Source organism: Poecilia mexicana, unplaced genomic scaffold (assembly GCF_051168715.1).
Source record: "Poecilia mexicana isolate PSO_F unplaced genomic scaffold, ASM5116871v1 scaffold_14, whole genome shotgun sequence".
Taxonomy (NCBI): Eukaryota; Metazoa; Chordata; class Actinopteri; order Cyprinodontiformes; family Poeciliidae; genus Poecilia; species Poecilia mexicana.
In genome coordinates this window covers 127,807-153,695 of record NW_028263383.1, presented here as the reverse complement: position 1 = coordinate 153,695, position 25,889 = coordinate 127,807, and the positions used below count along the sequence as shown (strand labels likewise).

Below are 25,889 nucleotides of genomic sequence, written 5' to 3'. Positions count from 1 at the left end.
CTTTTCTTGTAACAAAAATAATTTATATTAAGACTCTTATTTTCGACGCACACTGACCGACTTAAAAAATAAAAAGTACAGTGTTCTTTAGGTATTCAATTTTTATGCATTCAATACAAATTGTAGAGCTTATTCGATAACAAAAACAAAAACACTTTTGCATAAACCAGTAAATAAATGTAAACAGTATATTCTTCTACTGCACTGAAAATTAATTCATTTTATAGCCTTTTAGTCATCAAGTGTGGAGGCTGCTGTGCTTTGAAATCAAATATCAGACAATCCCTTAAGCATGTGGAAAAATATCTATTGTGGGAGTTGATCAAAAATCAAATCAAGCTAAATAAGCCTATCAAAATCTATTTTATCATTCGGGCAAAGATGCTGCAATCTGCTTGAAAAATACCAAAACTGAGATCAAACATTTTCCAGATATCATGAAAATGGTTTTATTATATTCCTTTCACTTTGGAGTGCCATATATTCGTTAATAACGCCATCCAGCTCTTGTGATAATAATATTGCTGTTAAATTTGGAACCGAAATGATTCTGCCTTTCCCTGCACACTTCTCTGAATAAATGCAAAGGTTGCTCCGGACTCATGCATCGTGAGGGAGAGCCTCAGTTCATTTTCACATACACGTTTTATTTTGCATCAAGGATTGAAAAACAAAAAAAAACAAAACTCCTTCTGTATGTGGCTGTGCATTCCTGAAGGCAAACCAATCTGTCACGGAAAGATCCTTCACATGGTGAGCAATTACAAGAAAAAAATAAATAAAAATCCCAGAACATAATCATCCCAACAGGTGTGGCGACCAAAAACTCTGGATACATTTGGCAGAAATATCTTAACAAGCTGTATTTGGACATCTTGAATATTAACATCTGGCTGTCAGTAAAATCTGGAAATGAAGATGTTTTCACTGTAAACCGAAAAGTTCGATAAAAGGAGTCGAGATGCTGCGAAAAAAGTACTTGTCCCGTACAGATTTCTTCTGTTTCAATGTAAGACAAAGACAACACAAAATCCAAAAATGTCATTCGAGCTACTCAGAGCAAAGTGAGCATTCTAAAACATTCCAGCGTGACAAAAATGCCTCAACGAAACAACTCCGTAAGGGGGCAAATACTTTTTCACGGTAGTGTAAAAACTCCTGCGTGGCTGCTGACGTAGATGAGCAGGTGTGGCGACTGATCAGAAGAAATCTGTAATGCAAGGGGGCCGATACTTCCTCAAAGCAGAGTATGTCATATATGTTAGAAGTCACATAGAGCTGTCCTATATTTTACACACTTTCGGCCTGCAGGTGAAATTAGGTCACTTTACTCCACCTGTCTGATGCGTCATCTCTGACTTTCACCAAGTCGCTTTTACCGTCTCATTTTCCATAACTGTCACATTGCGTCCTTGATATTGCACATCATGTCAAGAGATGTTACTGGAAACGATACGATGATATATTATTTATTAAAATGTTCTTCTTCGGAACGGCAGAGATGCAGCCAGTGTTTTACGTCTTTCCTTTGGATATCAGAGTTAATGTGTTCTCTTTGCCACCCGCTGAGAACACTTCTTGGCGTAATCTCTAACGAGTTTCACAGCAAGAGATATGAAGAAATTGTTAGTTCGTTTTCTTTTTTTTGTCTTTTGTTTCTTTTTTTGGCATATTAGTTTCAAGTGTGTACCTGTTATTTCCCCAAACGATTACAGCACAGCCAAATATACAGTATGACCTCTGACTCTCCACTCTTTTAATATAGATCTCACTCTTTTCCATTATGATTCTCCTCCTCAGCTTAGCTGAAAATGAGTTTGTGCTTATTTTCACCCCCAAAAAAAAAAAAAATGCTCTGTGCAAAATACAACAATACAGTAGCTTCGTCAAGAAAAAAAAAGCCAATAGTTTGAGCATGATTAAAAAAAAGAAGAAAAAAAAAAAGATTCACAGTAATAAATCACAAAAAGAGACGGTTGGATTCGGCTTGCATAGCAAAGCAAACGAAAGAGAAAAACAAAATAACATTAAAAATATATATTTACAAATTATGCAAGTCCTTTCATCGTTTAACAAGTCATTGTTGTTGTGTGGTTCCTTTTTCGTCACATCTCCACTGTGTGATCACCATGTGACAGAAAACAGAAGCGGACATATAACATATTATTTACTCTTTCAAAGAGAGAAAAGGGGGAGATGGGTGGAGGGAGGGTAAAAATAACACTGTGAAAGTGGTGTCTGTGTCTGTACATGACATTTACAGCTCTATGTTTCCTTCAACGCTTTTTGCTCCTCTTCTTCTTCCATTTAGTGTCCTCTCCGGCTTCTAAATACCATCCGTGCCTGGAGAAAATCTCATAGCGCTTACAAAACAAGAGGTCTGGGGATAGACCACATCTGCAGGAGATGGATGTCTCACAATGACTCTGAAAAGAAACCCAGACGAAGAAAACAGAATTACAAAATGGGCTCAAAATCCTTTGCTTTTACATCTGGGGCATCGTTGGGTTTGTGTACTTGAATGCACCATCTGACTTCTCAGCTCCTCTTAACGCAGACATGTAAGCTTTCCATTTAAACTTTATTCTTAAAAACTATTAGAATTTATTGTAGTTGAATTGATGATGAGTCAACCTGGTAGAAAATAAAATAAAATAAAATTGTTTATTTTTATATTTAACATCATCATCATCATCATATTTATTCTGTATTTTATCCTTAAAGGTTGAAGTGTTTACCCAAATGGACATGTTTTTTTGCACAGATTTTGTTCCTTGAAAACAAATAAATGTGGCCATTTATTAGAGCTGTAATATAACATCAAGCTTTTGAGACGACATGATGCATAAAAACGGATCCCCATGTGGTCCGCACTTCCGCTTTCTTGAACCATGTTTAGTTCTCACTCCAACCACTAGGTGGCATCAATGCACTTCTGCCAGTGTCTTTAGTGTAAAAGGCATCTCAACCAACATCTGTGGTATTTATCCACACAAATATTTATGTTCCTCTAAACCCCCATCATGGCCATCCACTGTTTAATGGAAAACATCATGAAATTAATTTACTTTTGTTTCCTAATTAGTGTGGCACACAGGCAAGTTGGATCGAACCAACTAGAAGGTGAGGGAAGACCAGATTCAAATTTTGCAGTTTTTTATTTTTTTATTTTTTTTTATCTGTCTTCAGTATGTAGATAAAAGATTTTTTAGACTTTATGCATTCAACCAATCCGAGGAAGTGATCAGATTTTCTCCTATCAAAAATGGGGGAGCAGTTGCTCTACTTCTCAGGCGATGATGCAATAGGATGTCAAACTTAAAGCTCTTGCCTTCACATTTGTGACTCGATAGCTTACACCTACTTCACCATTTGACCGTCACATACTGACAACAGCTGGATAGCTGACTTCACTCTGACATATTGTGGCCTTTTTATTACTGTGACATACTGAGGCGATAGATCCTCTTACAGTGTTTATAAAAGTCGAGGTACAGTGTTTCCTCAGAATCCAGAATTTATGAGCTGAGAGGTCAGGCTGACCTTAATTTGATTATACACCACTATACACTTTCCTCTAAAGGAAAAGCTGTAAACCTGTTTACAAGCCTGTTAACATGTCTGCATCTAAACACAGCAATTTTAGAAAGCTGTAGTGAAGGTCAGTGCTGCTTAATCTGACCCAACCAGTGTCTAACACTCCTGGATCTTGGACAAGACTCAGTTATGTAACTAAATGTATGGGCACATCTGAGAATGTGGCAGACGATGAAGCTTTTGTAGATTACTGCTCCACCGCCATGTTAAAGGGAAGTCGAATGAAACGAGACGTGCTCTTAGGCAAGACGTTTGGCATATGCGTCTTCCAGCTATGAAAATCTTTGTCATATCAGTCTGTCATATTGGCTGAAATCGACATTATCGGAGGGTATATTTCTCTCTTTCTTTCTTTCTTTAGCTCCATCAATCTTCCCATCAGATCTGTGTGAGAAGTTCACCGGTCTTCAAAACAATGAGTTAGTGGTAGTGTGGCATTAACTTGTTGAGTTGGCACAGCAGCACCGTTTAGTCCAGTTTAATAAAACTCTAGTTCCTTTGTCTAGAAAGTCCGGTTTATTTGAGGAGATGTGAACGTGCAATCAAACTCTGAGGCAGACCAAAAAAAGTTATCTCTGGTGCACCTAACTGGTCCACCGAACTGAGACCTAAAAACCTAGGTCTCAGTTCGGCTGAACTCTGGTGTGGTTTGAATGCTTAAGATCGCTCCAAAAGATGGAAGTTAACTATACTGCAGGGCATTCTGGGTAAAAAGAATGTGAGAGACTAAAAGAATGTGAGAGACTAGAGTTAGCAGGAGAAATGGCTACAATCGCTAAAAATGGCTACAATCGCTAAAAACCCACTATACTCCATTTTTTATTACATTTTGCAAAAAAATAGAAAATTGTGCATGTCTTCTATGAAGTTTTTTTGATGTCATTTCCTTTTGTAGTTATTGCTGCAGCGCCACCACAGGTGAGGTGGTGAACAGGGTTTACGAAGGGTTTAGGTTGTTGACACAGTGCAGTGCGAAAGTGAAACCCCAGCAGCTGAAAATGTAACAAATGTTGTCATTTTGGTCACCAGTCAAACCCAGTCTACTGGGTTTGCAAACACCCTCAGAAACACTGAGGTAGAGAGGAGCATATTTTTATAGATCACTGTGAAAAACAAAAGGGGAATATCAACAAAGGTGTGTAAAGAACCAACTGGTATCTGTTACATATGGTTTTACAACCAATGCAGTTCAAGTCCAAGACAAATGTGAGAAAATGAGCTCATGCTATTCCAGAGCTAATCAGACTTTAACAATTTAAACTTAATCTTTTCGTTCATTCTGCTTCTCCCATTTGGCAACCTAAACGCAAAACTAACACGAGTTTTTAACACAGCACTCAACACATTTTATTAGGCTGTTGGTCTGCATTACTCCACCGCAAGTCCATGATGAAAGCTGGTGTTTGATCTGGCCCAGAATAGTGTTGGTGCTTAGGTAAAACTGGCTTCGTTTTCTCAGAACCACAGCCAATGTTTTTGATAGGGGAAACTGAAAGAAACGATGCCAAGTGGCCACTGGCAACAGCTCAGCGCTGGAAGCGGGTTTTTGGTATGTAGGTTGATTTTGCATTTCCCCACAGCTAGAAATGCGTTTTCAGAACAAACGGAAAACATTTCTTTTAAAGATACTCATATACATGTGGAATATCCCCCACATTTCCAGATATTTGTGTATTTATATTCTGTGATCAAACTTTTCCAAGCATATGCATTTAGGAAGAGCTTCCTTGCAAGTCAAAAATCACCATGCTCTTTTGGAAACACCCCTCTGTGTTGCATTCAGATTGATCCGTCTCCAAAGGAGCTTTAGTATCGACACTTACAGTGTTCCCTTTTCTCTGTGCCGTTGGTGGAAGGATGCCCGTCGTGGGAGAGTTCTGCGCCAGGTCTCTTGTGGGAACCCCTACCCAGGGTGGCCCTGCCGGACGATGTCGTGCCACTCCAGGAAGCCATATGCTGTCTCTCTAGCGTCGACACGGTTACCATGCACTCCTCCGAGGGGTGCGGTGCTGCAGCTGCCCACGGGCTTTGCATGTGGGACCCCATGCTGTGCAGGGACTTTGTGGCTGGCGCGTGGGCTGTCGAGTGGATGGTAAGAGACGACAACGTGGAAATGAGACGTCATGACATGCGCCTGATCACAAAAGAGGAATCATGTTTGAGAAAGAGTCGTCTGGGAGCGCCGCCGTCCAAAACTCACAGTCTGTGTTGGTGTCTCTTCGTCTGGGAAGAGTTCCAACCTCGTCTGTCTGAGGTTTGTGGCCAGTAAGCGGTGCCCCCTTGTGTCCGAGGCTATGTGTGCCATGTGCACCGTGGTCTGAGGAGCCAAAGCTATCAGTGTGGCTGTGGAAGGTGGATTTCCCTGTGATAAGAGGAAATGAGTCAGTTATGATAGATGATCATTTTTCCACAGCTATTAAAATATATCAGCTGTACAATGAGTAGAAGGCTAACATTGTTGTGCAAAAGGATTCATACCCCAGATTTTTAATTTTATTTTCCAAACAGAAACTTTAATGTATATTTTTGTTGTATTTTGATAGAAATAGTAAATACCTGTGAGGCAGAAGGACAATAGTGTATTCAGCCTCTTTTACCCCAATGCCCCTAAATCAAATCCAGTGTAGCTGACTGCCTACAGAAACGTAGTAACGCCCAATGTAATTTAAGTGAAAATTGGTAGAAAATAAGCTGTTCTGTGAGGAACTCGGAGGGATAAACTAATAGAGAGGTTTAAAGTATATTTTTAGGCTTTAAAACAATTCTCTACGTGTTGAATCACTTATCTGCAAATGCAGAACGCATAGCGCAGCTGCAAACCTACCAATGCATGGTGGTCCACATGCACTGATAGGAAAGATAAGGAGAGCATTTTGTCTAGTTTGTAGTTAGGAGGAAAGCAATCAAACCTTTTGGCTTGCATTCAAAATGCTGAATTTAGCAGAAAACTAACATTCCACATTACCCTAAAAACACCACTGCCACGGTGAATCATGGTAATGGCAGCATCATGCTGTGGCAATGGACAAAGCAGATTGTTCATCTCCCAGCATGATTAAATCCTAAACATAAAAGCCAGACTAAAAATAATTTGTATTAAAGAATATTCATGTGTTAGAATAACTGAGGTGAAGCAAATAGACCTGAATCAAATGAGCGTTTAGTAGCAACATTTGAAAATTGATTTATATAGACGAGCTTCTTCCAGCTGGAGTTTCAGTTTGTAGTGAAGAATGGGTAAAAAGAAAATAAAAAAGGTGTGTATGTCAAAGTCATGGAAGAGAAATAAACCAAGACACTTGCAGTTGTGTTTTCAGTAAAATGTGGTTCAAAAGGAGGGGCGGACACAAATACACACCACACTTTTTAGATTTTTATTCGGAAAACAGTTTATAAACTCTATCATTTCCCTTCCCGTTCACAATCACACGCTAATTTGTGTAGATTATTCACATAAAATTTCAATATACTGATGTTTTATCATCAGGGTATTGATAAAACGTCAAAAAGATGAAATTAAGTGAATATTTTCGCCATGCACTGCAGACCTGTCTCAAAACGAGGCATAAAGATGTCTTCCCACATCTCAGAGGACAACAGAGCTCACAGTAGGTGTGCTGTTCAGAGAATTTGACAGCCTTAAGGACAAGCCATCCTTTGTGGGATGATAAAAAGCGATGTGGCTCCGCCCCGTGGCTTCAAGGAACCAGACCAAAGATTCATATTTTCACTTATAATGTGTGTCTGTAAGATCTGAGATGATAGCACGTTTGCATTGCTAATGTGTGTAAATATTTATAGTCGCACTGTTCCTGCCCCGCGACGGGTTATCAAAAGTAATGAACACACACGTATTTCTCAGCGTGCCCGTCAGTCGTAACTTATCAAACGCCGGGGTCTAAAAACGGTGCAGCTCTGTCCCTGTGGGAGAAGCCATCAAGTTTCTGAGTTCTAAAAGAATAGCTTTCAGGCGGAAACCTATTTATAAATGCATAAAATTGTAAAATATTTTATGGCTTCTACATTTATCCGAGAATGATGACATGTGACTTTTAATAGATGGTTTAAAACCCTAAAATACATCATCTAAAACAGTGGCTGCAATGATTCAAAGTCTATGAATAGTTTTAGTATTTTGCTGGTACAGACTGCCTCTGTTTCCACCACAGTGGCTCAAGTTGCATTGGAATCTGATAATTGATGGCAGAGCTCCCAATCTACCAATAAATTGCTGTTCAATCAAACTGACAGATGAGAAGAACATTAATCAGAAAAGCAGCCAAGAGACCCGTGGTAACTCTGACAGAGCTGGACAGATCCTCAGTTCTGCTGGCACAATTACTTGTGAACTCCACATGTCTGGCCTTTTTGGAACAATGAAAAAAAACAAAAAACAATGAAAGAAAAACATAAAAATGTCAGTTCGGGTCAAAAACGTAGAAGGAGTAGTTCCGATTAGAGGACATCAAAACTGGAAGTTTTAGCGTAAATGCAAACTGCTATGACTGACTGAAAGCTAGCACGTCAACCCCGCTGAATACACAGCCCCCATACTGGAGCATGGTGGGGATCAACCTTTCATTGTTTAAACTAAGTGTGTAACAGAATATTAAATAATGCTTCATTTTATCATGCACGGAATTTATTCACCGACATTTCCTCCTCTCATCTTTTAAAAATTGGCCCGCTACAAATGGTAATCCACTTGCTTCTACTCTGAACATGGATTCATTGTGTTTGGAGAAATTGACCAATATAAATGCAATTTCTTGACAAAGTGCTTTGAGTGGCTGTAGTGACTCTTCAGCAACAGGGTGAAAACAGAAGGCTGTCAACAGTTTTTTTCCCCCTTCCTTTCAGAAACATACAGCACATTTGTTTCATTCTAAATCACCTTTACATTGCCAGTCAAATGGGCACAATTTGTATACTAAGTGTTAAGACACTGCTGTGTTTTGAAGTACCTTTTATTCTTTTTTATTTTTCATCCACTGAGAACCACATTATTTATTATTGTTTAAAATGGTCTTGATCAATAGTTCTTCAAACTTTCTGAAGAACTTTCAAAGTAAGATTTTGGATTTTTTTTTTCTGATTTTTATTCATATTCTGCAGAGTTCTTAAACTCGACTCTGGTAGCAAGAAAAGAGAGCAAGAAAAATAAAAGACCAGTGAGATGCATCATTTTCAGGTAATGATGTGGTACTTTCCAAATTCATTAATTAAATTAAGACTATATAATCTTTTGTATATATTATTGTATAAACCTTACCTTCATTGCATCTACTTAAGATACAAATAGGTCCGTAAACAAAGACATGAATTAAAATATGAGTAAATAAAATATGAGTAAATAAAATAAAAATAGAAATAGGATAACTCCTCTAAGTTTTAGAATATTAAGTTCCTAAATATCTTATTTTAAATTCATTCCTCTGTTCATTTTTTAAATATTTATAAACACCTGTGCCAAAAAACCTAAGGTGTAAACATCCCCAGAAAAGGCACATAGTGCCATTTTAGCGTTTATGCTCCTCCAGATGCCTACTGATGGAAATTAAAGAATTCCTCAAACATGTATGAAAGAATCAAAAGCAGCACTCCAGCTATGTTTCTGGTGCTGACATGAAGATCAAAAAAGTTGATTTTACATAACAGTCCTCCTTTAAAGAACAATAAAATTATATTTTGCTTCAGTATGTACATTCAATATGTAAGAAATGACAAATACGTTACTGGCTGTTGATTTTGAATGTGTAACATTTGATAAAGCACAACTAAAGTTAACTCCTTCAAGATACAGAAAGTGCAATAGGACTATTTCATTTTCAATAAATCAAATTCTAACTACACTAGCAGATTAAATGCTCTTGGGACACCTTGATCCAGCCAACCTCCCCATGCTCATCTCCTCAAAGTCATAATGAACTTTCATATTCATTCTCTTTAATAATAAGAACACATACCTGTGCCTTCAAGGCTATCCACGCTGTGGCCAGGAGTGTATTCAAAGCCGCACAAGTTCTTTGACACCACAGCATATCTTTCATCCTCCTCCTCCTCTTCTTCCTCGTCGTCTTCAGAGAGGAGTGTTGCTCCCAGATCAGAGCCCAGCGTACTCGACATGAAGTCCATCGGCTTGCTGGACACATTAGCGCTGCTCTTCATATGCCTAATTAAATGTGGGCAAACGCCGCATTAATAAGCATGGTCGATCCATCAAAATGCAATGGAGGTCAGATAAAGAGCGGGAGAAAATACCGCAAAACAAGCATTAGAATGCAGAATCACTGGATGTTCAGAAGCGTAAAGATGCAATGTGCAAAGACTACGAATGTCTGCAGTGATTTTCGCTGATTACTTTCTCAGCAGTAGTGTGTGTTGTGCTAACACAATGGAGTTGTAATTGGACTGGATAAAGGATATCTGGATGGGCAGGGCTGTCAGCAACATGCCTGTTATCTCCCGCACAGCTGTCCTCCATGATGGCTCCAATCCCACCGTAGAGGAGATGCATGCATAATTACCAACTCTATTTACTGATGTCAGACCAGCATGTAAGACTAAACCCAGTCATTACCCCCCCCACCAACACGTGTCAGCCCCGACTTATCAAGTTCCCCTCGGTGCTTCGTCGAAGGTGTAATCAATGGCAAGAACGTTTTTTATCGTTCACCGGAGACATCGACTGCAGGTTTGGGATGTCACGAGCAAATACCAGCATCCTAAGACGTTCGAATGCTGGCCATTGTTATGCAAAACCGAGACGACGAGATGAATCGATGGAATAAAATTACAGGTTTCTCTGCAACTGCGCAAAGCGAGGAAATGGCAACACCTTTCGTACAGAAAACGACTTGCTAAAACACAGTGTGGAGAGGAATGTAAAAATCGTTGATGAAGAATTAGATGCCAATCCATAAGGGGGGTGGTACAAAAAAACTTCTAGCTGGTTTTTGAAGTCATTGAAAGGGATAGTTAATAAGCAACACAGTGATGGCAAAATATTCCATAGTCAACACTAATTGTGTAGGGGAATAAAAACCAGACTCTGAGGTTGCTATTGAACAATATGAGAAGAACTGTGTCGGGGAAGAACACAGCAAAGGTATTTGTGGCTTTGAAGAACTCTTTAGGTTGATAGATTCATTTTAAAATGTATCTTAGACCAAACAGAGAATATAAAATGGATGTAATATCAGCACCCTTACTGTATGAAGCAAAATATAAAAATATAGGAAGAAAAAACAAATGAAGGAACGAGGAGTGAATTCTGTGGAGCTCCACAGGTTGGACAGGTAGATTTAGAATATAAAATAAACCACCACTTTATATATTTTTAGAGAAAGTCCTATTGAATAACTGGGACAACAAGCACTCTAATTCAGTGATAAGCACCAGCACCCCTCCCGGCCCCACTAAGGGACAAGGGTGTACAGAAAATGGATGGATGGATAGACAGAAAATTGCTACAGAACTTCAACAGGGTAGTTTTAATGGAGTGCTGTTTCTGAAAACCGACTGAAAAGGGTAACATATCTTTAAGTCCACATGATAATTTAAAACTCTGCTGCTATCATGCATCCTTACCATGCCTGCTTGGCCACTTCGTACTGGTAAGCTCTGGTGAGTTCATCTAAGTGGGCCTGCAAGATGGACTGCATTTCTTCATGGTGGGCAGAACTGAGAGAGGAAGATGAGGGCTGGCTGAAGGGAGCTGGCGAGGAGGATCTTCCTCTTAACGGTGGAGTGGGACCCCTCTCGTCCTCCGCCTCGCTGTCCAAATCCTGGTGGCAGTAGGTCTGGATAGACATGGGCGGGGCCCAGCTGTTGCTGCTGGAGTCATGAGGAAAAGATGTGATGTGGAGAAACAAAGGATTTTGGTAGTTATATCTATCCATCCATCTATTTTCTGTACACCCTTGTCCCTTAGTGGGGTCAGGAGGTCTTTGCATATCTTTGCATATCCCTTAGGCACAGGGATATGCAAAGATATTTATATTAACTTTTTCACATCATGTCAGGTTACAGCCACCAGCTTTTATGTATTTGGGACTTTATGTGGTAGACCACAACAAAGTAGTGCATAGTCATTAAGAAGTATTTTTCAAAATTATTGAGCTGTGACAGTCACCTGTTTGGTCACCTCAGACCACCTTCACTATGACTGGCATTTTCAGAATCCTGTGCTTTATTGTTTAGAGTTAGTAGTTCTTTTTGGTCTCATTTAAAGAGATAACCTTCTTCCACATGTTTTGCTCTATTCTACACATGTTTTGTGGCAAAACCTGCTAAGGCCTCTATGCACCACTTCACAGTCATGTTTGTTATTCCACTGATTATTGATTTCCTTTCTTCATCTTGTTAAGTGGACAGCTAACTCTCGGTCAGTTTGCAGTCCTGTCCTACTATTTCATACAATGCGAGATTTCAATTGAAGGATATCAGGGTAAGGATGACTGAGCCACATTTTTCAGATTTTTTTTGTCTGCAAAAACTTTTGAAAACCACATGTCCTTCCACTTTATAGTTATGCACCACTTTGTGTTGGTCTATCACATAAGAGTCCATTAAAAGACATGCTTGGAACATGGCAGAAGAAGAGTGAGCAAATGTAAATGTTACGAATGTGTGCAGACAAGCACACATTTAAAAAGTTTTGGTAAATTTTGCCCCTGATGTTAAATTAGTTTTTTGTTCTTTTTTTCTTTTTACCGTTATTTTTGTTGCCTTTGGCTTGAAGAGGCAGGACTGATGAAATCTAAGTCTTACCTTCCTTTATGGTTGTCCTGCGGGTACCGATCAAGGTCAACCTCTGTGCCTGGCAGAGGGTGCATGGGTGGAGGAGGCAGAGGCATGTTTGCCCAGCACGTCCCATTTGATTTTGAGGTTTTCGTCCCTCCCTTGATTTTCTTTTTCTTCGCAACCTTCGCACCTAGGGGTAGGAAACCAAAAAAAAAAAAAAAAAAGAGAAATAACTCTGAGAAGCCACTTTGTATTCTACTCTTTAGTATCAATCTATATCAAATTTACACACATTCAAGTTTGCTTTGAAAGTTATCTTCCATCAGCGTCGACAGCTGGAATCTTTAAAAACCCCTGTCTTCCTGCTCAAAGTTCATCTCTTCCTTTTCTTTGTGCTGACAGCACATTAAAACATTTCCCAAATGTTGACATTTCTTAAAGAGGCATTAAAAAAATCCCGCGGCAACACGCTTTAAGATGCTTCCATACGGCTCCCCTTCTTTGGCTCGCTTTATCTCTTCCGAGCCTGACATTTAGCTGAACATTGTGCAGAAGTACAAAAGTGCAGACGGATATGCCTCCGTGGCTTTACAAAACGTATATATGCTAAATAAATAACTGAGAAACGCTGAGGGATTTTCTGCCATCGCTAATCAAATTAAGCCAAAGGAATGCGTCATTGTTGCGTGACATTTCTGGGCTAGATAAGCTCTCCGGGTAGAACTGTGATGGAGCCAGAAGAGTAATTAAGAGCACAGTCCTGAGGGTCCGTTTTAGTGAATATGTAAATAAATTCCTTCCTTTCTCGTTTGTTCTTTCCTAGGGTTTAGCTTTTGGTGGTTTTTGAACACATTTTCACGTGGCTCATACCAGCACCAGGTCGCCTGTCAGTTAGCGAGTAGCCCATGTTTGCCATTTCCTGCTGGGCCTGCAGAGACGCCTTCCAACGGGGATCTGGCCTGTCCACGGCCAGCTCATGGAAGCTGTTGGACTGAAGAATCTGAGTGGTGGCGTAAGGGGTTGGCTGGACGCCTCGCGCCGGGCTGCTGTAGCCTCCCTTCCCCATGAAGTCAATACTGCTGTAGATGGCCCCATCAGACAGCATGGTGCCTGTTTTCTCCACAGCTGCAGACGGTAAAACATCTGAGGGGAGGCGGGGTGGAGACAGAGCGGGGGGCAGTGGAATGGGCAAAAGGAAGAAAACATGGAGAGATAAGTTGACATGAAGTTAACGATCTTTAAGGTCATTAACGCGCCCCGCTGTTCTGGCGCTCTGCATTAGTTTAAAAATAAAAAAATAAAAAGGCGAGTCCAAAGTAGAGTTGATATAAATGAAAGTGATTATCAACAAGCATAATTAGCATGCAACGCTCGGTGGGAGCCTGGTGGAGTGTTCACAAGAGGGGATATTCAAACCGCGCTAACCTTCAGCTCCACTGTTTTTCACAGAAAAGATGCCTGCAGCTCACTAGTTTAAATCATAGCACTCAAATTAAAACCACGAACCTGGAGTATCAATCTCGTGCAAGCTTGGAAAATGCACAACAGCAGGAGAAGGGCTGCCAAAAATATATCAAAACAGCAAAAAAAAATAAAAATAAATAAATAAAATTAAGCCAAATATCAAGCTTGTCAAATCAAATCAGTAGAATGCAACCCCTCAGAGGCTCTGTTAATTCGGATGCATGTGTTTGCAAATGCGATGCGCTGTCATGATGCTTCCCAAAGGATGAACGTCAAAACTGTCCACCAAGGCATTGCTAATACCGCATCTGCCCTCCCCTCTCTCGACGCCACTCGTGTTTCTTACCTCCTCGGCCAAAGTTGTTGCCACCCTTTGGACTCCCTAAGCCTCCGTTCGCTGGGAGGCTTGTAGAAGGCCACGAGTCAGCCAACCAGGGAAGGCCCGGATCGCCCGCTTTCAAAAGCCCCGGGCGACTGTAATGAGGACGTTTGGAGTTGGACAAAAAAAAACAAAAAAACAAACAAAAAACACAGGAATGAGAGGGTGGGAGAAGCTGTTATATTGTTACTCAGCTTCCCATATGCAACGGTGATGCTCATTTTCTTCCTGCTGCATCAACAACAAATTGATGTGAAAACTCATTCAGCATATTCTCGACCGTGGAGCCGCCCCAGCACAGAGGCAACAATAAACAACAGAGAGACATAAAATGGCAAGTCTATAAATCAGCCCCTCCCCCCCATTACTGATTCTAACCACCCCACTCCTCGCTCTCCCCCTCGAGAAACACGGCAGGTCTAAACACACACTAAATCCACTTTAGAGCCTTAGCACAACAGAAATTTACATTTTAAATTGAGAATCATAGACAGCCTCTGGCAGATCAGCCACACCGGAGTGCCGTCTCCATGGCAACAGAGACAGCGAATAGCCCATTTGGTGGTTTAGGAAAAAAAACAAAAAAAAAACTAGTACGTCATTTTGTGCTTATTAAAGGTAAGAATGCATGCATTTGAGATAAAGGTGGGAAAGTTGAACTGAGAGGTGTGGGGGGGAAAAAACAAAACAAAACAAAACAATTACCTGCCCTTTCAAATGAGCTACAGTGAAAATGGCAAGACACTGCTGATGCCTGCACATTCAGCAAACATTCTGTGCTCATATGTTTTATGTGCCACTATATAGTGAATTTTTCATTAGGTTCTACTCTCCAGGAAACAGAGCCGGCTTTTAGTTGGAACATATTTCTGCTGCAATGTGATTAGAGCAAGAAACGTATAAAGAAACCAGCTCATGTCCAGATTTTCAGATTTTCAGCTCAAGTTAGTAACTCAAACATCAAAATTTTTTTTTTTACTTGAATGCACAATGCAGAAGCACTCAAAACGGAAGCTGTTGCCGAAGGAATTTCAGCAACAGCTGTATCAGTTGTTGCTGATACAGTTGACTTCTGGTTCATGGATTTATATTGGCACGAAACTAAAAGTTTTCCACAAGGTTTTTTTTTTTTTTTTTTATCAGTAAGGACTGCATTTGATTATCTCACTATGCTTAGGCTGGTCACACCTTATGTCAAATTTATCTTTTAAAACCAAAAAAAGGAAATTCTTTGTATTTCCAAAGCTGTTTCTTAAAAATCATGTGTCATTTCCATTTCATAAAACCACTATTGTATGTTGTCCCTTCATATGAGCTGGAGTTATAGTTTTAATTCTGAACTCTTTATCTTTACTATTAAATAAACGTAAAGCTATTTTTTTATAATGGCTTCTCTTTTACACACACAAAGAGACTTATGCTCCAAATATGAGTATTTAATGACTGTAACTGGAAAGGAAAGCTGTAAAAATTATTGTAGTTCTTAGCGAGAGATTGGAATCAGCTAAAATTGTTAGCGGGGGGAAAAAAAAGAAGTGGTTTTACAAGAAAAGCTTTACAGGAAATATCCCAGTGGGCAAACATTTTCAATGGAGAGTTTTAGAATTTAAAGCACCACTTAGAAGTGTCTCCAGGTTACGACTTGCTGCTCTTTCACGTCTATGTTCTGCACTGTACGTACCGTGACTGTCTGCTGTGCTGAGCTTTTTTAAACATCACATTCATCTCCTCTCCTCTCCCCCTGCGACCTCTCACTCTGCCAGCAACCTCAACACGGGCAGAGAGAGGCAGCGACTGAAACAGCTGCCCACCTGCATTAATTGCTAGCACTCACTTCAAAGGAGTGATTAATGATTTCATCAAGCGAACACCAGCGCGAATCATACGCCGATACAGTATGAATAAGCAGGGGAGAAGGGAGTATGCAAATTCCATTCATCACAAGAGAACTCTTCATTTCAGGTTTTACAATGGGGCTCGAGCCAGCCGCGCAGCGCGGTGCTGAAATGTCAGCAGGAAAGCTCCTTCAGCGCGAGCTCCTTGGTTTGAAAAATTTAAACTCTCACCTTCCATTTCTGATTAGGCCTCGGTCTCTTTGGAACGTAACTTGAAGGGAGAAAAAAAAGTGAGAAAAGAGAGAAAGAATTAATCTGCAGACTTGTCCATTGTGGAGCAGCTCAAGAGTTTCTCTTTTTTTATTAACACACAATATGGAGACGTACCAGCTCGAGTAAAGGTGAAGGACTGAACTGTAATTCAAAGAGACAAGAAAGTGGGGTGAAATAGTATAGAAGGTGATTCATGAATTTCAAGTATACATATAAAACAGAAACCACTGGGCTACAGCTAAAGGAAATAAAACTCAACTGATTATGTCCATTTTGTCTTGGTTATTTGTTTCTTATGACAATCAGACTAACAAAAATTAAGGTGAATATCTTCATACTAGCACTGAGAAACAATAATTTTCTTGACATGTTACAAAATAATTCAACTTCCTAAAAGGCAGCAAAAACAGAAATTTCTACTAAGATAGGATGTTTCTGTATGTTTTATGTGAAATCTGATGTTACTGTAGGGAAATCTTCCATAAATTGATAGACAATTATATTGTGAGTGAAAAAGGGCAAAGAACTGTGAACATATATATGCATATAGTAATGTAACCAGTGGGAGTGTCTTAATCTGGTCCCACATATCCGATCAAGGTCCTTATGAAGCTATTCCACAATGTAGCATATCTCGTAGCTACATTTTATGTGGCCAATTTTAAGCTTAAAAATAATTGTACACTTTATAACATTTGTGACAGAGAGACTGTAGTTGCTGTGACCTGTAATCTGTGGCAAACATGCCTAGCTAAAAACCTGGTCAAAACATTTTAACACATTCCAAAAAAAAAAAAAAAAAGTGCTTGATTAAAAAAAAGTTACTGTTACTTTATCCGTGCATAATTAACTGGAACTGCATTAAACTATGCTATAAGATTAACTGTTAACGGGAAGTAAACATGTTAATATTAGCTTAGCACATCAAGAAACCTCATCGGCAGGAGCAATGTGTAAATATATTGACCACTGGCTGTAAATTGAAGGAAAATAATGCTATTAGCTTTCTTAAGCTAACAGTGTGTTGGACCAGAATGTCCTATAAAAACTCCTGGTGTAATAAAGTCTGTCATTCTCTAGAAAGAAGAGAGAAGAAATAGCAGTATAATGTGCATCAGTGATAAGTGAGCTGAGATGTAAACAACCCAAACATGTAGTGTGATGATATCTATTGTGAAACTTCAGTGCTATTTAACGCTAGTGTTTCCAAACATAGGCTACACAAGACATTGATTTTAATGAAGTATGGTACTGGGACTGTGTGGGCAAAAGCCTATTCTTAAATGACTGATTTGTATTGGGACATTCCTGGTAAACAGGATGTCTTGGAATGCAGATGAACACGTTTAATTGGATAGATGGGATGATATAAATCCCTACTGAATTTTGGTAATTAATCAGTCTCTAAATAATGAGTACAAGCTGTAGCTCCATAATCATAAATGCATAAGGCTTGGGGGTTGATCTGTGGAATAGTAAGAGATTTTTTTTTTAATACCTAAACCTAGACGTACCTAATGTTAATAGACAAACACCACCAGCCGTGGTCTGATAATGGAAATAGATGTTAAATTACTTATCTCGCATGAATGTATCAGAGTGTTGAGGTGAGGTGCTGATGGAACTCAGCAGAGCTGATGCACATGGCTGCACAGTGAATTAAAGTAAATAGGGCCTATTTCCATCTGTGTAGAATATATTTTCTTTTGTTCTGCATTTTAGCCACCTCAAATGGAGTCACATCTGTGACGACATCAGCTTCCGCTGCAGGCGAGAGACCTACTGTGCTTTGAGATCTTGTGTTGATTTAGAAGCACGAGGGCAGATTTATTTTATTTTTTTTTACCTGCATAGTTGCTTAGTCCTTTCCTCTTTTTTCTCCTCCAGTACAGCCAAGCACTGAAGCCCATGAGGACAATCCAGCAGGCCCCTCCCAAACCAGCGATGAAAGCTGGCTGCTTCACCACGTCTGAGATGCTGTTGTTGCCCTCCGATCCTGTCATCACATCCTTCAGTTCTCCACCTGAAGGCACAGCAGAAGTTTCACATGCACACAGACGGAAAAGACACAAGGGGAACATCTGAATGCCAAATGATGCCTCAGTGAAAACAAAAAATGAATATCACACAGTTTAGCTGTCATGAGGAAGAATAACACAAACCCTCTGCATACTATAAAGGTAAAGTAAAAAAAAAGACTATATATATATATATATATATATATATATATATATATATATATATATATATATATATATATATATATATATAGTCTTTACATATATTTGGAGGGGAATGAAAATTCCTAATATGCAGTACAAAAAAAATCATAACTTCTCGAACAGGTGGACAGCAAGGGAGGTCAACCGAAAACAAGGGGGGGGGGGGGAATCTGAGAAAAAAACAAAATAAGAAAAAAATAAAACAGCATCAGTGCATCCAATATAGACTTAATCAATTCAGCGGTGCACTTATCAACTTGAGCTGCAAGACATGAGATTGACAGAGCAGCTCCGACAGAGTTTGATTTTTCTGTTGCAGCTACTGTGCTGTGAAATTAGATTCACAGTCTCCAGCAGCAGAACCCCCCCTTCCCTTTCAAACACACACACTCACGCGCACACACACGCAAAAACGAACGTACACTCTCCATCATTAAGCCTCAGTCCGCCGACCTGCTTCCCCTTCTCTGTGTGTTAAGGGTGTTATTATATATCAGTCAAAAGTCATAGATGAAGAGCATCTGGCCTGGTCTGCGATATTGATTCAGGGCTTATATAGTCTGGGCATCCTTTGGCTATTTCAGAAGATGTGATAGGCTGATAAGCTCCTACAAAAACACAGCCTTCAATGTGTTAGCACCAGCTGCCCACATATTGAGGAGGATTATTGATATGGCTAACAGTACTTGGCACGGTGTTACCAGACACTACACTTAATGAATCACTATTGATTTCTCCACAGATGCCTGCGTTGTAAAGCACAATCTTCTTTCTTCTGGGGCGATAAATTGCTAAATCATTTTTCCAGACTCCTGATCCGCTATAGAGACCCAGGTACCCCCCCATTATAAGGTCATTTCATTTGACCCCAGGATTGGGAGTGGGAGTGGATTACCCAAAATGATGAGCTGGGGTTTGCTTCTGACCCCCACCCCGGCGCTGGTGCCTGCCGCCACCTCCACGCGGTACTGCACTCCAGCCTGAAGACCCCCGACGACGACTGAACGGATGGTGGCGTCCACAGACTTGTTGACGTGAAGGCGTGTATCGTTGGCCAAACACCAGATCTGACACAGACAGACGCAGCCAACAGAATTCAGTGTAATGTTTTGTTACACATGACTGAGAAAAGCGAGTCTGGGTGGGGAGGGGGGAGCTGCGCCTACCTTGTACTCCTGGATGATGCCGTTCTGCTGGTCGGAGGGAGGGGGGTCCCATGACACGCTGATGGATGTGCTGTTATGGCTCCCCACCGTCAACACCGCCACTTGCTGTGGAGGGGCACTGGGAGCTAAAGGGTTCAGAGTGGGGGATCAGTGCGAGTTACAGCATCTAGCAAACATATTCACAACCCTTTTATCTAACTGCAATATATTTCATTGGAATTTTATGAATATCTGCAACACCTCCAGAGTTACAACCAGAGTCCTGGACGCTTCTCTGTTTAATGCATCTTATTTAGGGGTAAATAGAGCACATGTGGGTCAATGAGGAGCCTTTTAGATTTTAACTTGTAAAAAAACAAGAATAGTCATTTTCATCTTCTGTTGTGAAGATTCAGTGAAATTATTCCATGACAAGAAAGGAAATAATATTTAAAACCTGAACTTATTACATCTATATTTAAAAAACAAACAAACAAACAAAAAAAACATTAGTTGGTTCTTTAATATTTTTAGTCAAAGGGATAAAGAGGTCCAAAGAGCAACTTCCATATAAAAACCAGTTTTAAGAAAAAAACGCAAGGAAATAACTTATTGATAATAAAAAAGGAAGCAAGGTCTTGGATATTACTTATCATTTTAAAGCAGAAATTGTCTCACACTCTGCCCCAATTCATAATCATACAGTAAGTACCACAACAAGGTACTTTCAAAGATAGCCTGGCAGATGGGCTCTAAAACAATTCATCTCACAGAGTAGAAGATTCCAATATCTTAATGGCATCCTGAGTGACACAGGCCAAGTGTTTGAGGTCCAAAATGCGCTTTTCTTAATTGCAAAAATGACAGCCATTCCAAGCAGATCAGCAAGTTTAGATATGAACACATACACCCCATGCCAAGAAAAAGATGAGATGGTTCATCGCCACAAATATGGAGAGCCCTATGGGGAAAACATTCTCTCTTATTAATAAGTTTGGCTTCTTTCTTTCTTTTTTTTTTCTTTTTTTTTTCTTTAAAGCACCAAATTAGCCCAGTAACCTATTTGAAGAGATCAAAGATTTAGAGGGAAAATAGGTGGGAGAGAGGCGAGCACAGGGTTTGCACAACTAAACAAATCATCTGCTCTTGCTGAAAAAAGGGCAGTTCCAGGCACATAAGAGTAGTTTCTCATAATTTCCATTAAAGTAGCGTTATGTTCTGTCTGAGAGGATAAGAGAACTACTCTGACCCCGATTAAGAGGCAGTAAAATAAGAACTCTTTCTGCACCGTATCGAGATAGCGCGCAAGGCTGGCACTTTTAAAGCTGCGTGGAGAGGCCAGAGCAGGTGATGCATTATCTTGGCCAGGCTGCAGATGTGAGTCCATATCCACAGATGGACTTGCATCTGAAAATGAGCAGGTAGGAAGCACAAACAAGTATCTTTCAGAGGAAACATTAAGTCCTGTAGGGCTTGGATTAGGCATGAGAGCTCAGCATCTGGCTCTGCTCGTAATGCAATAGCGACTTGATTTAGTTAGCTTGTACTTAAAGAGAAGGTTCTGACAGACATAGCATCCCTGCAGAGTATTTGGCGGCATGGCAATAAATTCGCCCTCATCACAAGATATCATCTAATACTTTTACCGAAATATTTCAAACTACTTTGTTGCATTTATACATTTAGTTGTTCTTGTTGGAGAGACTTACTTGGACAACTACGCAAATGGACTCAGTCTTGTACAATATAACTGTCTACACTCATCACATAAACAAGGTATTCCTTTAATGTATTGTTGTTTACGATATAGCCTTTAAAAAAGTAGGTGGTGCCCTTACAATTGTATTTCTGTATTTACATTTTAAAGTTTTCTTTTTCCACATTTTTATGAAGGATGAGTCCAATTTCATTATCCATGCCCATGCCTGATTACTGCTTGCTCTGTAGAAGCAAGAAATCACTTCAATAGATCTTATTTGGCGGCAGAATGCAGGCTCAAGCATCTCAAAAAGCCAGACGCCATGCTGCATTCAATAAGAAACAAAGTCGCTGACATCTACAGTCTGAAATGCCATTTCTGAGACTTTGAGACTACAGCAAATCACATTCAGTCACATTATTTGTAAGAGAAATAAAAATGCGACAGTGGTAAGCCTGTGGAGGAGATGCTAGCCAACCAACAATTACTCTAAAACATAGCATCTCCAGGAAATTGCAAGGTCAAAAAGAACATATAGATCTGTCGCACGTTTGCAAAAAAAAAAAACGTTTTAAGAACAAAACATCTTGATAATTGCCAAGACTTTGAGAAAAAAAAAATCAGTGGAACAAGTTTAGAGGTAGTTTGGTGATCTTCGGTTGATTTGCTCCTTCAAACCTGGACATTTTGAAATGTGGAGATGATAGTTGTTCCTGCCAAGGGTTTGATCACAAGTTTTTATATTAAGGAAACAATTATTTTCTACAACAGCTTAGTCAGTGATTTTCAGATCATAAAGATTTACGTAAGCATTTAACTGTGACAGAAAAGAAAAAAAACAAAGCAAGAAAACTAACCCTTACCACTCCCACAATAATCCAAATTCATTCAATTGATACTTTTCTGCAGCACTGTAGTTAAATAACTGAATACAAAATGATGGGTGTGCTGCTATGTTTTTGGCATTGGTACACGCAATGTTCAAAATATTAAAAAATTATTTTATCATTATTCTTTAAGCAAAAAATTTATACTCCTACAAAAAAAAAAAAAGTAATCAGACTATTTGCTCAGACGTGCAATCTGTTCCACTCTGTAGTTCAAAGAAAATGAGATCATGCCATATAAGGGATTTAACATAGGACTACTTGTATTTCTAATTATCAATGAAAATGCACCATTAGGCAAATCCTTTCCCTCCGTGCTTTCAGATTTCATTTCAGATAACCTGCCTCAAGAAGATGGAGGTTTTCCAGTCACGTAAAAGCGCTCTGCATTAGAAGACAGGAAGCATTAAGTATAGTCCTGAAACCCTTAGAGGTATGAGGAGACTCCTTCAAGATGAATAATGGCTACAATACCAGTAATGACTCAAGATAACATTACTAGAAATGATCACAACAGCGCAAAATGTCAAAGTGCATCTTTCTTGTCTGCATGTATCAGGCTGATAACCAGTGTAGCTGTTGGCTTATTTGAAAGAAGTCATGCGTTTAAGAGACCATTTTTTATTTACTCAGCTGTGCAGTTAAACTAAAACCTCTGAAGCTGCTTAATGTTCTGATGTACAGGGCATGGGGCAGTTGGCTTAATGGGTTTTGGGGAAAAGAAATTGCGAACTAATTGTTACTTTGCAGGTACGAGCAATTCGTACTTTACAAGGGGGCTGGTAAATGTATTTCTATAAGATTTATTCCATAACGGATGCCCATGTCTTTCCTCTTGCAAAATAAAGAACAAAACCCAAATTTTAAACAATTATCTGTCATTCTCTTCTTCTGAGCTACAGGTGACTCTTTCCCTAGTGCATTATTATTTCTTTTAATTTGTCAATGACAGCGTTGGAAAGCCTGAGGCTCCTATAGATGACAGTGATGGGGGGGGGGGAAGCCTGACCAACAATTCACTTAAGTGCTTTAAAGATCAATGAAGCTAGCAAACATTTTCCCTTTTATCATTTCATTAGGTATCACAGCCCAGGAGTAGGGATTTTTTTTTAATTTATTACCCTGAGACATAATCAGATTTTGCAAAAGGAGAGCCAAGCTGCCAATGTGTCTTTGAAGCATAACAAGTGTCTTTTACTGATATTTCTGCAGAACTCTGCTATACACATCTTGGGCTCTGGATAATGGGTGGATCAATCCTTTGCTTCCAGTACCACACCACCTCACTCCCAGTATCTCAAGTAAATACAGCATGTGTCCCAGTGGGAAGAAAACCTCCAGTGATCCTGTGTGGCCATTTTAATTGGGCCCCAGTGAGGTGAGGCTTTCTTTCTGCATCAGTTGTTGGTATAGTTTTAGCTCGCCTTTCTTCTGGGAAGGCCTTGTGATCTTTTCACGGTCAAACGCAGACGCACCGGACAAATATCAATGATCTCGTCCCCAGCTTCGTCAAAGTGCAAACCGCTTCTGCTGCAGTCCAAGTGACATACCTGATCGCAGAGAACTGAAGTTTCCTTTGAGTCACTCGGAGGTAAAAGGGGTCATGTGAATGAGTCACGATAATTCATTCTTGTCCTTGGGGAGAATCGTTTGCAAGAGAGGCGCTGGCTATATCTGTGTTCTAAGCATGCTGTAGATCCAATTATATTAGATAGTTCAAGAGGATGTCAGCAGATCCAGTGACTGCTCAAAGGACACTCAGAAAAAGGATTGGACTTTGGATTCATTTTTATTATGAACAGCTAAATCTACTTTATGTATTGTTCTTCTACATGAAATTTCATTATCCAGTGTTTCCCAACCTATATAAACCACAAAGAATAAACTGTATTATTTCAGATATTCAAAGTAATGCAAAAGTATACATAGCCCATTTTATCATCTAACAGCCACAAATGTTTTTTTGTGATTAAACCAGCAAAATTAGTGCAGAACTGTTAAGTGGAAGAAAATGATGCTTGGCTTTCAATTTGGCTTAAATCTAAATACTTATTTAACAAGCACATTTAGGCCTGACTTTGACTGATGAGCCATTCCAACACATCATCATGTTGTGATCTAAAACATTATTATTGCTCCGTTTATATGTTTATAGGTATTGTGATGCTGGAAGGTGAACCTTCTTCTAATAATGGCAGGTTTTTACCTTTTATATAGCCTGGTAAAAAAAACAAAAAAAAAAACAACCATCACCTTATTCTACGCTGTTTGCTTCGTACAAAGGGGTCCGACCTCGTTCGGCTATTGAGAAACTATTGCTTTCTGGAAATGTGGACTCTGTAGAAGTTTTAAATGTTACTCAATCACTTACCGGAAATTACCTGTGCTGTAAAAAACCATCCTACATTAAAAATAAGAGAAGTGTTGAGCCGAATGAGGCGGCTATTGATGTTACTTCAATATTTGGAAGAGTGGCTAACATGGACTGAACAGTATTGCTTAATTCCTCTGCTAACCAATGGTGAAACTACAGGCAGACTACAGCACAGAAAATTAATGTCATCGTTTAGAACTTCTTCTGTTTGCTGATTGGTCCACTAGAAATTCTACTTGAGACAATCCTTGTAAATGGGAGAAAGCCCAGACTGTCTGTGGAGCGAGTTTTTAATCCAGTAGAATACCACAGGATGTCAATGGTCAGGGTACCAATTATATTTTCCTATCAGTTTTAGCTAACTTCTATGTCTCTGCTTAAGTGTTTCCACAAGATGATGGTGCTACAACCATGTTTCACAGTGGAGTGTTAAGGGTTATTTGCAGTTTTATTTTTGGCCAACACATAAGGTTTGCAAACAGGTCAAAAATTTCAATTTTGATCTCACCTGACAAGAGCAGTTTAACCAGTAAGATATCATTCTAACAATTGTGTCTGTAACTTGTTTAATATGTAGTTTGGTATCCTCTTCAAGACAACAAATTCATAAGAGTGTACCAATAAGACAAAATTGAAAACTATATTGTTAACTGAGAACAAGAACTCTGTTGTAACCAAAATGTTTGTTCATCTTTATAGATGGACTTAATTTATATAGAACTTTTTTCGTTATACTGACCACGTAAAGTGGCTTACACAAGAGCCACATTCACTCAATCATACACTGTAAAAGTTTGTACACGTACACAGGTCGTTTGGCAACTTAGAGTTGGGTGCTTTGCACAGGGAGCCACTGTCTCTGTCAGCAGAGTTAAGGAGGCCCGTGCTTTGTCCTGAAATTCTTCTTCCTTGTTTTAAATTAACTCCTCAATGTCAAGCAAGCTGCCTTTTCCTGCCTCATTACTAAAGTTTCTACCTCCACACGCGCTCTCTTCCACACAATTACTGTGCCCTGTGGCAAGCTGTAATGGGACCTTCTGGCTTTCTATCACCAGAGGCTTTCTCTTCCAATCTCCATCAGAGCCATATTTGTGGAATACCATATGAATGATTGTTCTGTCAAATGATTCTTCCACCAGAGCTTTCAATATATTTACCTCCCCTAGCTTTAGCAATGAGCCTCTTATCTACTTTTCGGGTAAATTCTCTCCCTAATCTGCGCGTCTGTTTTAGTAAACAGTGATGTGCTCAAAACTTGAGATTTTGTCT

At 39.6% G+C, this 25,889-nt stretch overlaps 1 protein-coding gene across 1 annotated transcript in view; it reads right to left on the bottom strand.

Moving 5' to 3' along the window:
* Positions 1-626: 626 nt before the first annotated feature.
* LOC106914846 (roundabout homolog 2-like) overlaps positions 627-25,889 on the bottom strand; it is a 114,911-nt gene continuing 89,648 nt past the window's right edge. Inside the window, exons 15-27 of the mRNA XM_088012576.1 lie at positions 19,682-19,806; positions 19,411-19,582; positions 18,140-18,316; positions 16,408-16,434; positions 16,252-16,291; positions 14,153-14,280; positions 13,213-13,485; positions 12,370-12,532; positions 11,188-11,433; positions 9,564-9,769; positions 5,798-5,959; positions 5,421-5,675; positions 627-2,426 (exon numbers count right to left, since the gene is read on the bottom strand). Coding sequence (XP_087868702.1) covers positions 2,425-2,426; positions 5,421-5,675; positions 5,798-5,959; positions 9,564-9,769; positions 11,188-11,433; positions 12,370-12,532; positions 13,213-13,485; positions 14,153-14,280; positions 16,252-16,291; positions 16,408-16,434; positions 18,140-18,316; positions 19,411-19,582; positions 19,682-19,806 — 1,976 coding nt within the window. The 3' untranslated portion in view covers positions 627-2,424. The remainder of the gene's footprint in view (positions 2,427-5,420; positions 5,676-5,797; positions 5,960-9,563; positions 9,770-11,187; positions 11,434-12,369; positions 12,533-13,212; positions 13,486-14,152; positions 14,281-16,251; positions 16,292-16,407; positions 16,435-18,139; positions 18,317-19,410; positions 19,583-19,681; positions 19,807-25,889) is intronic.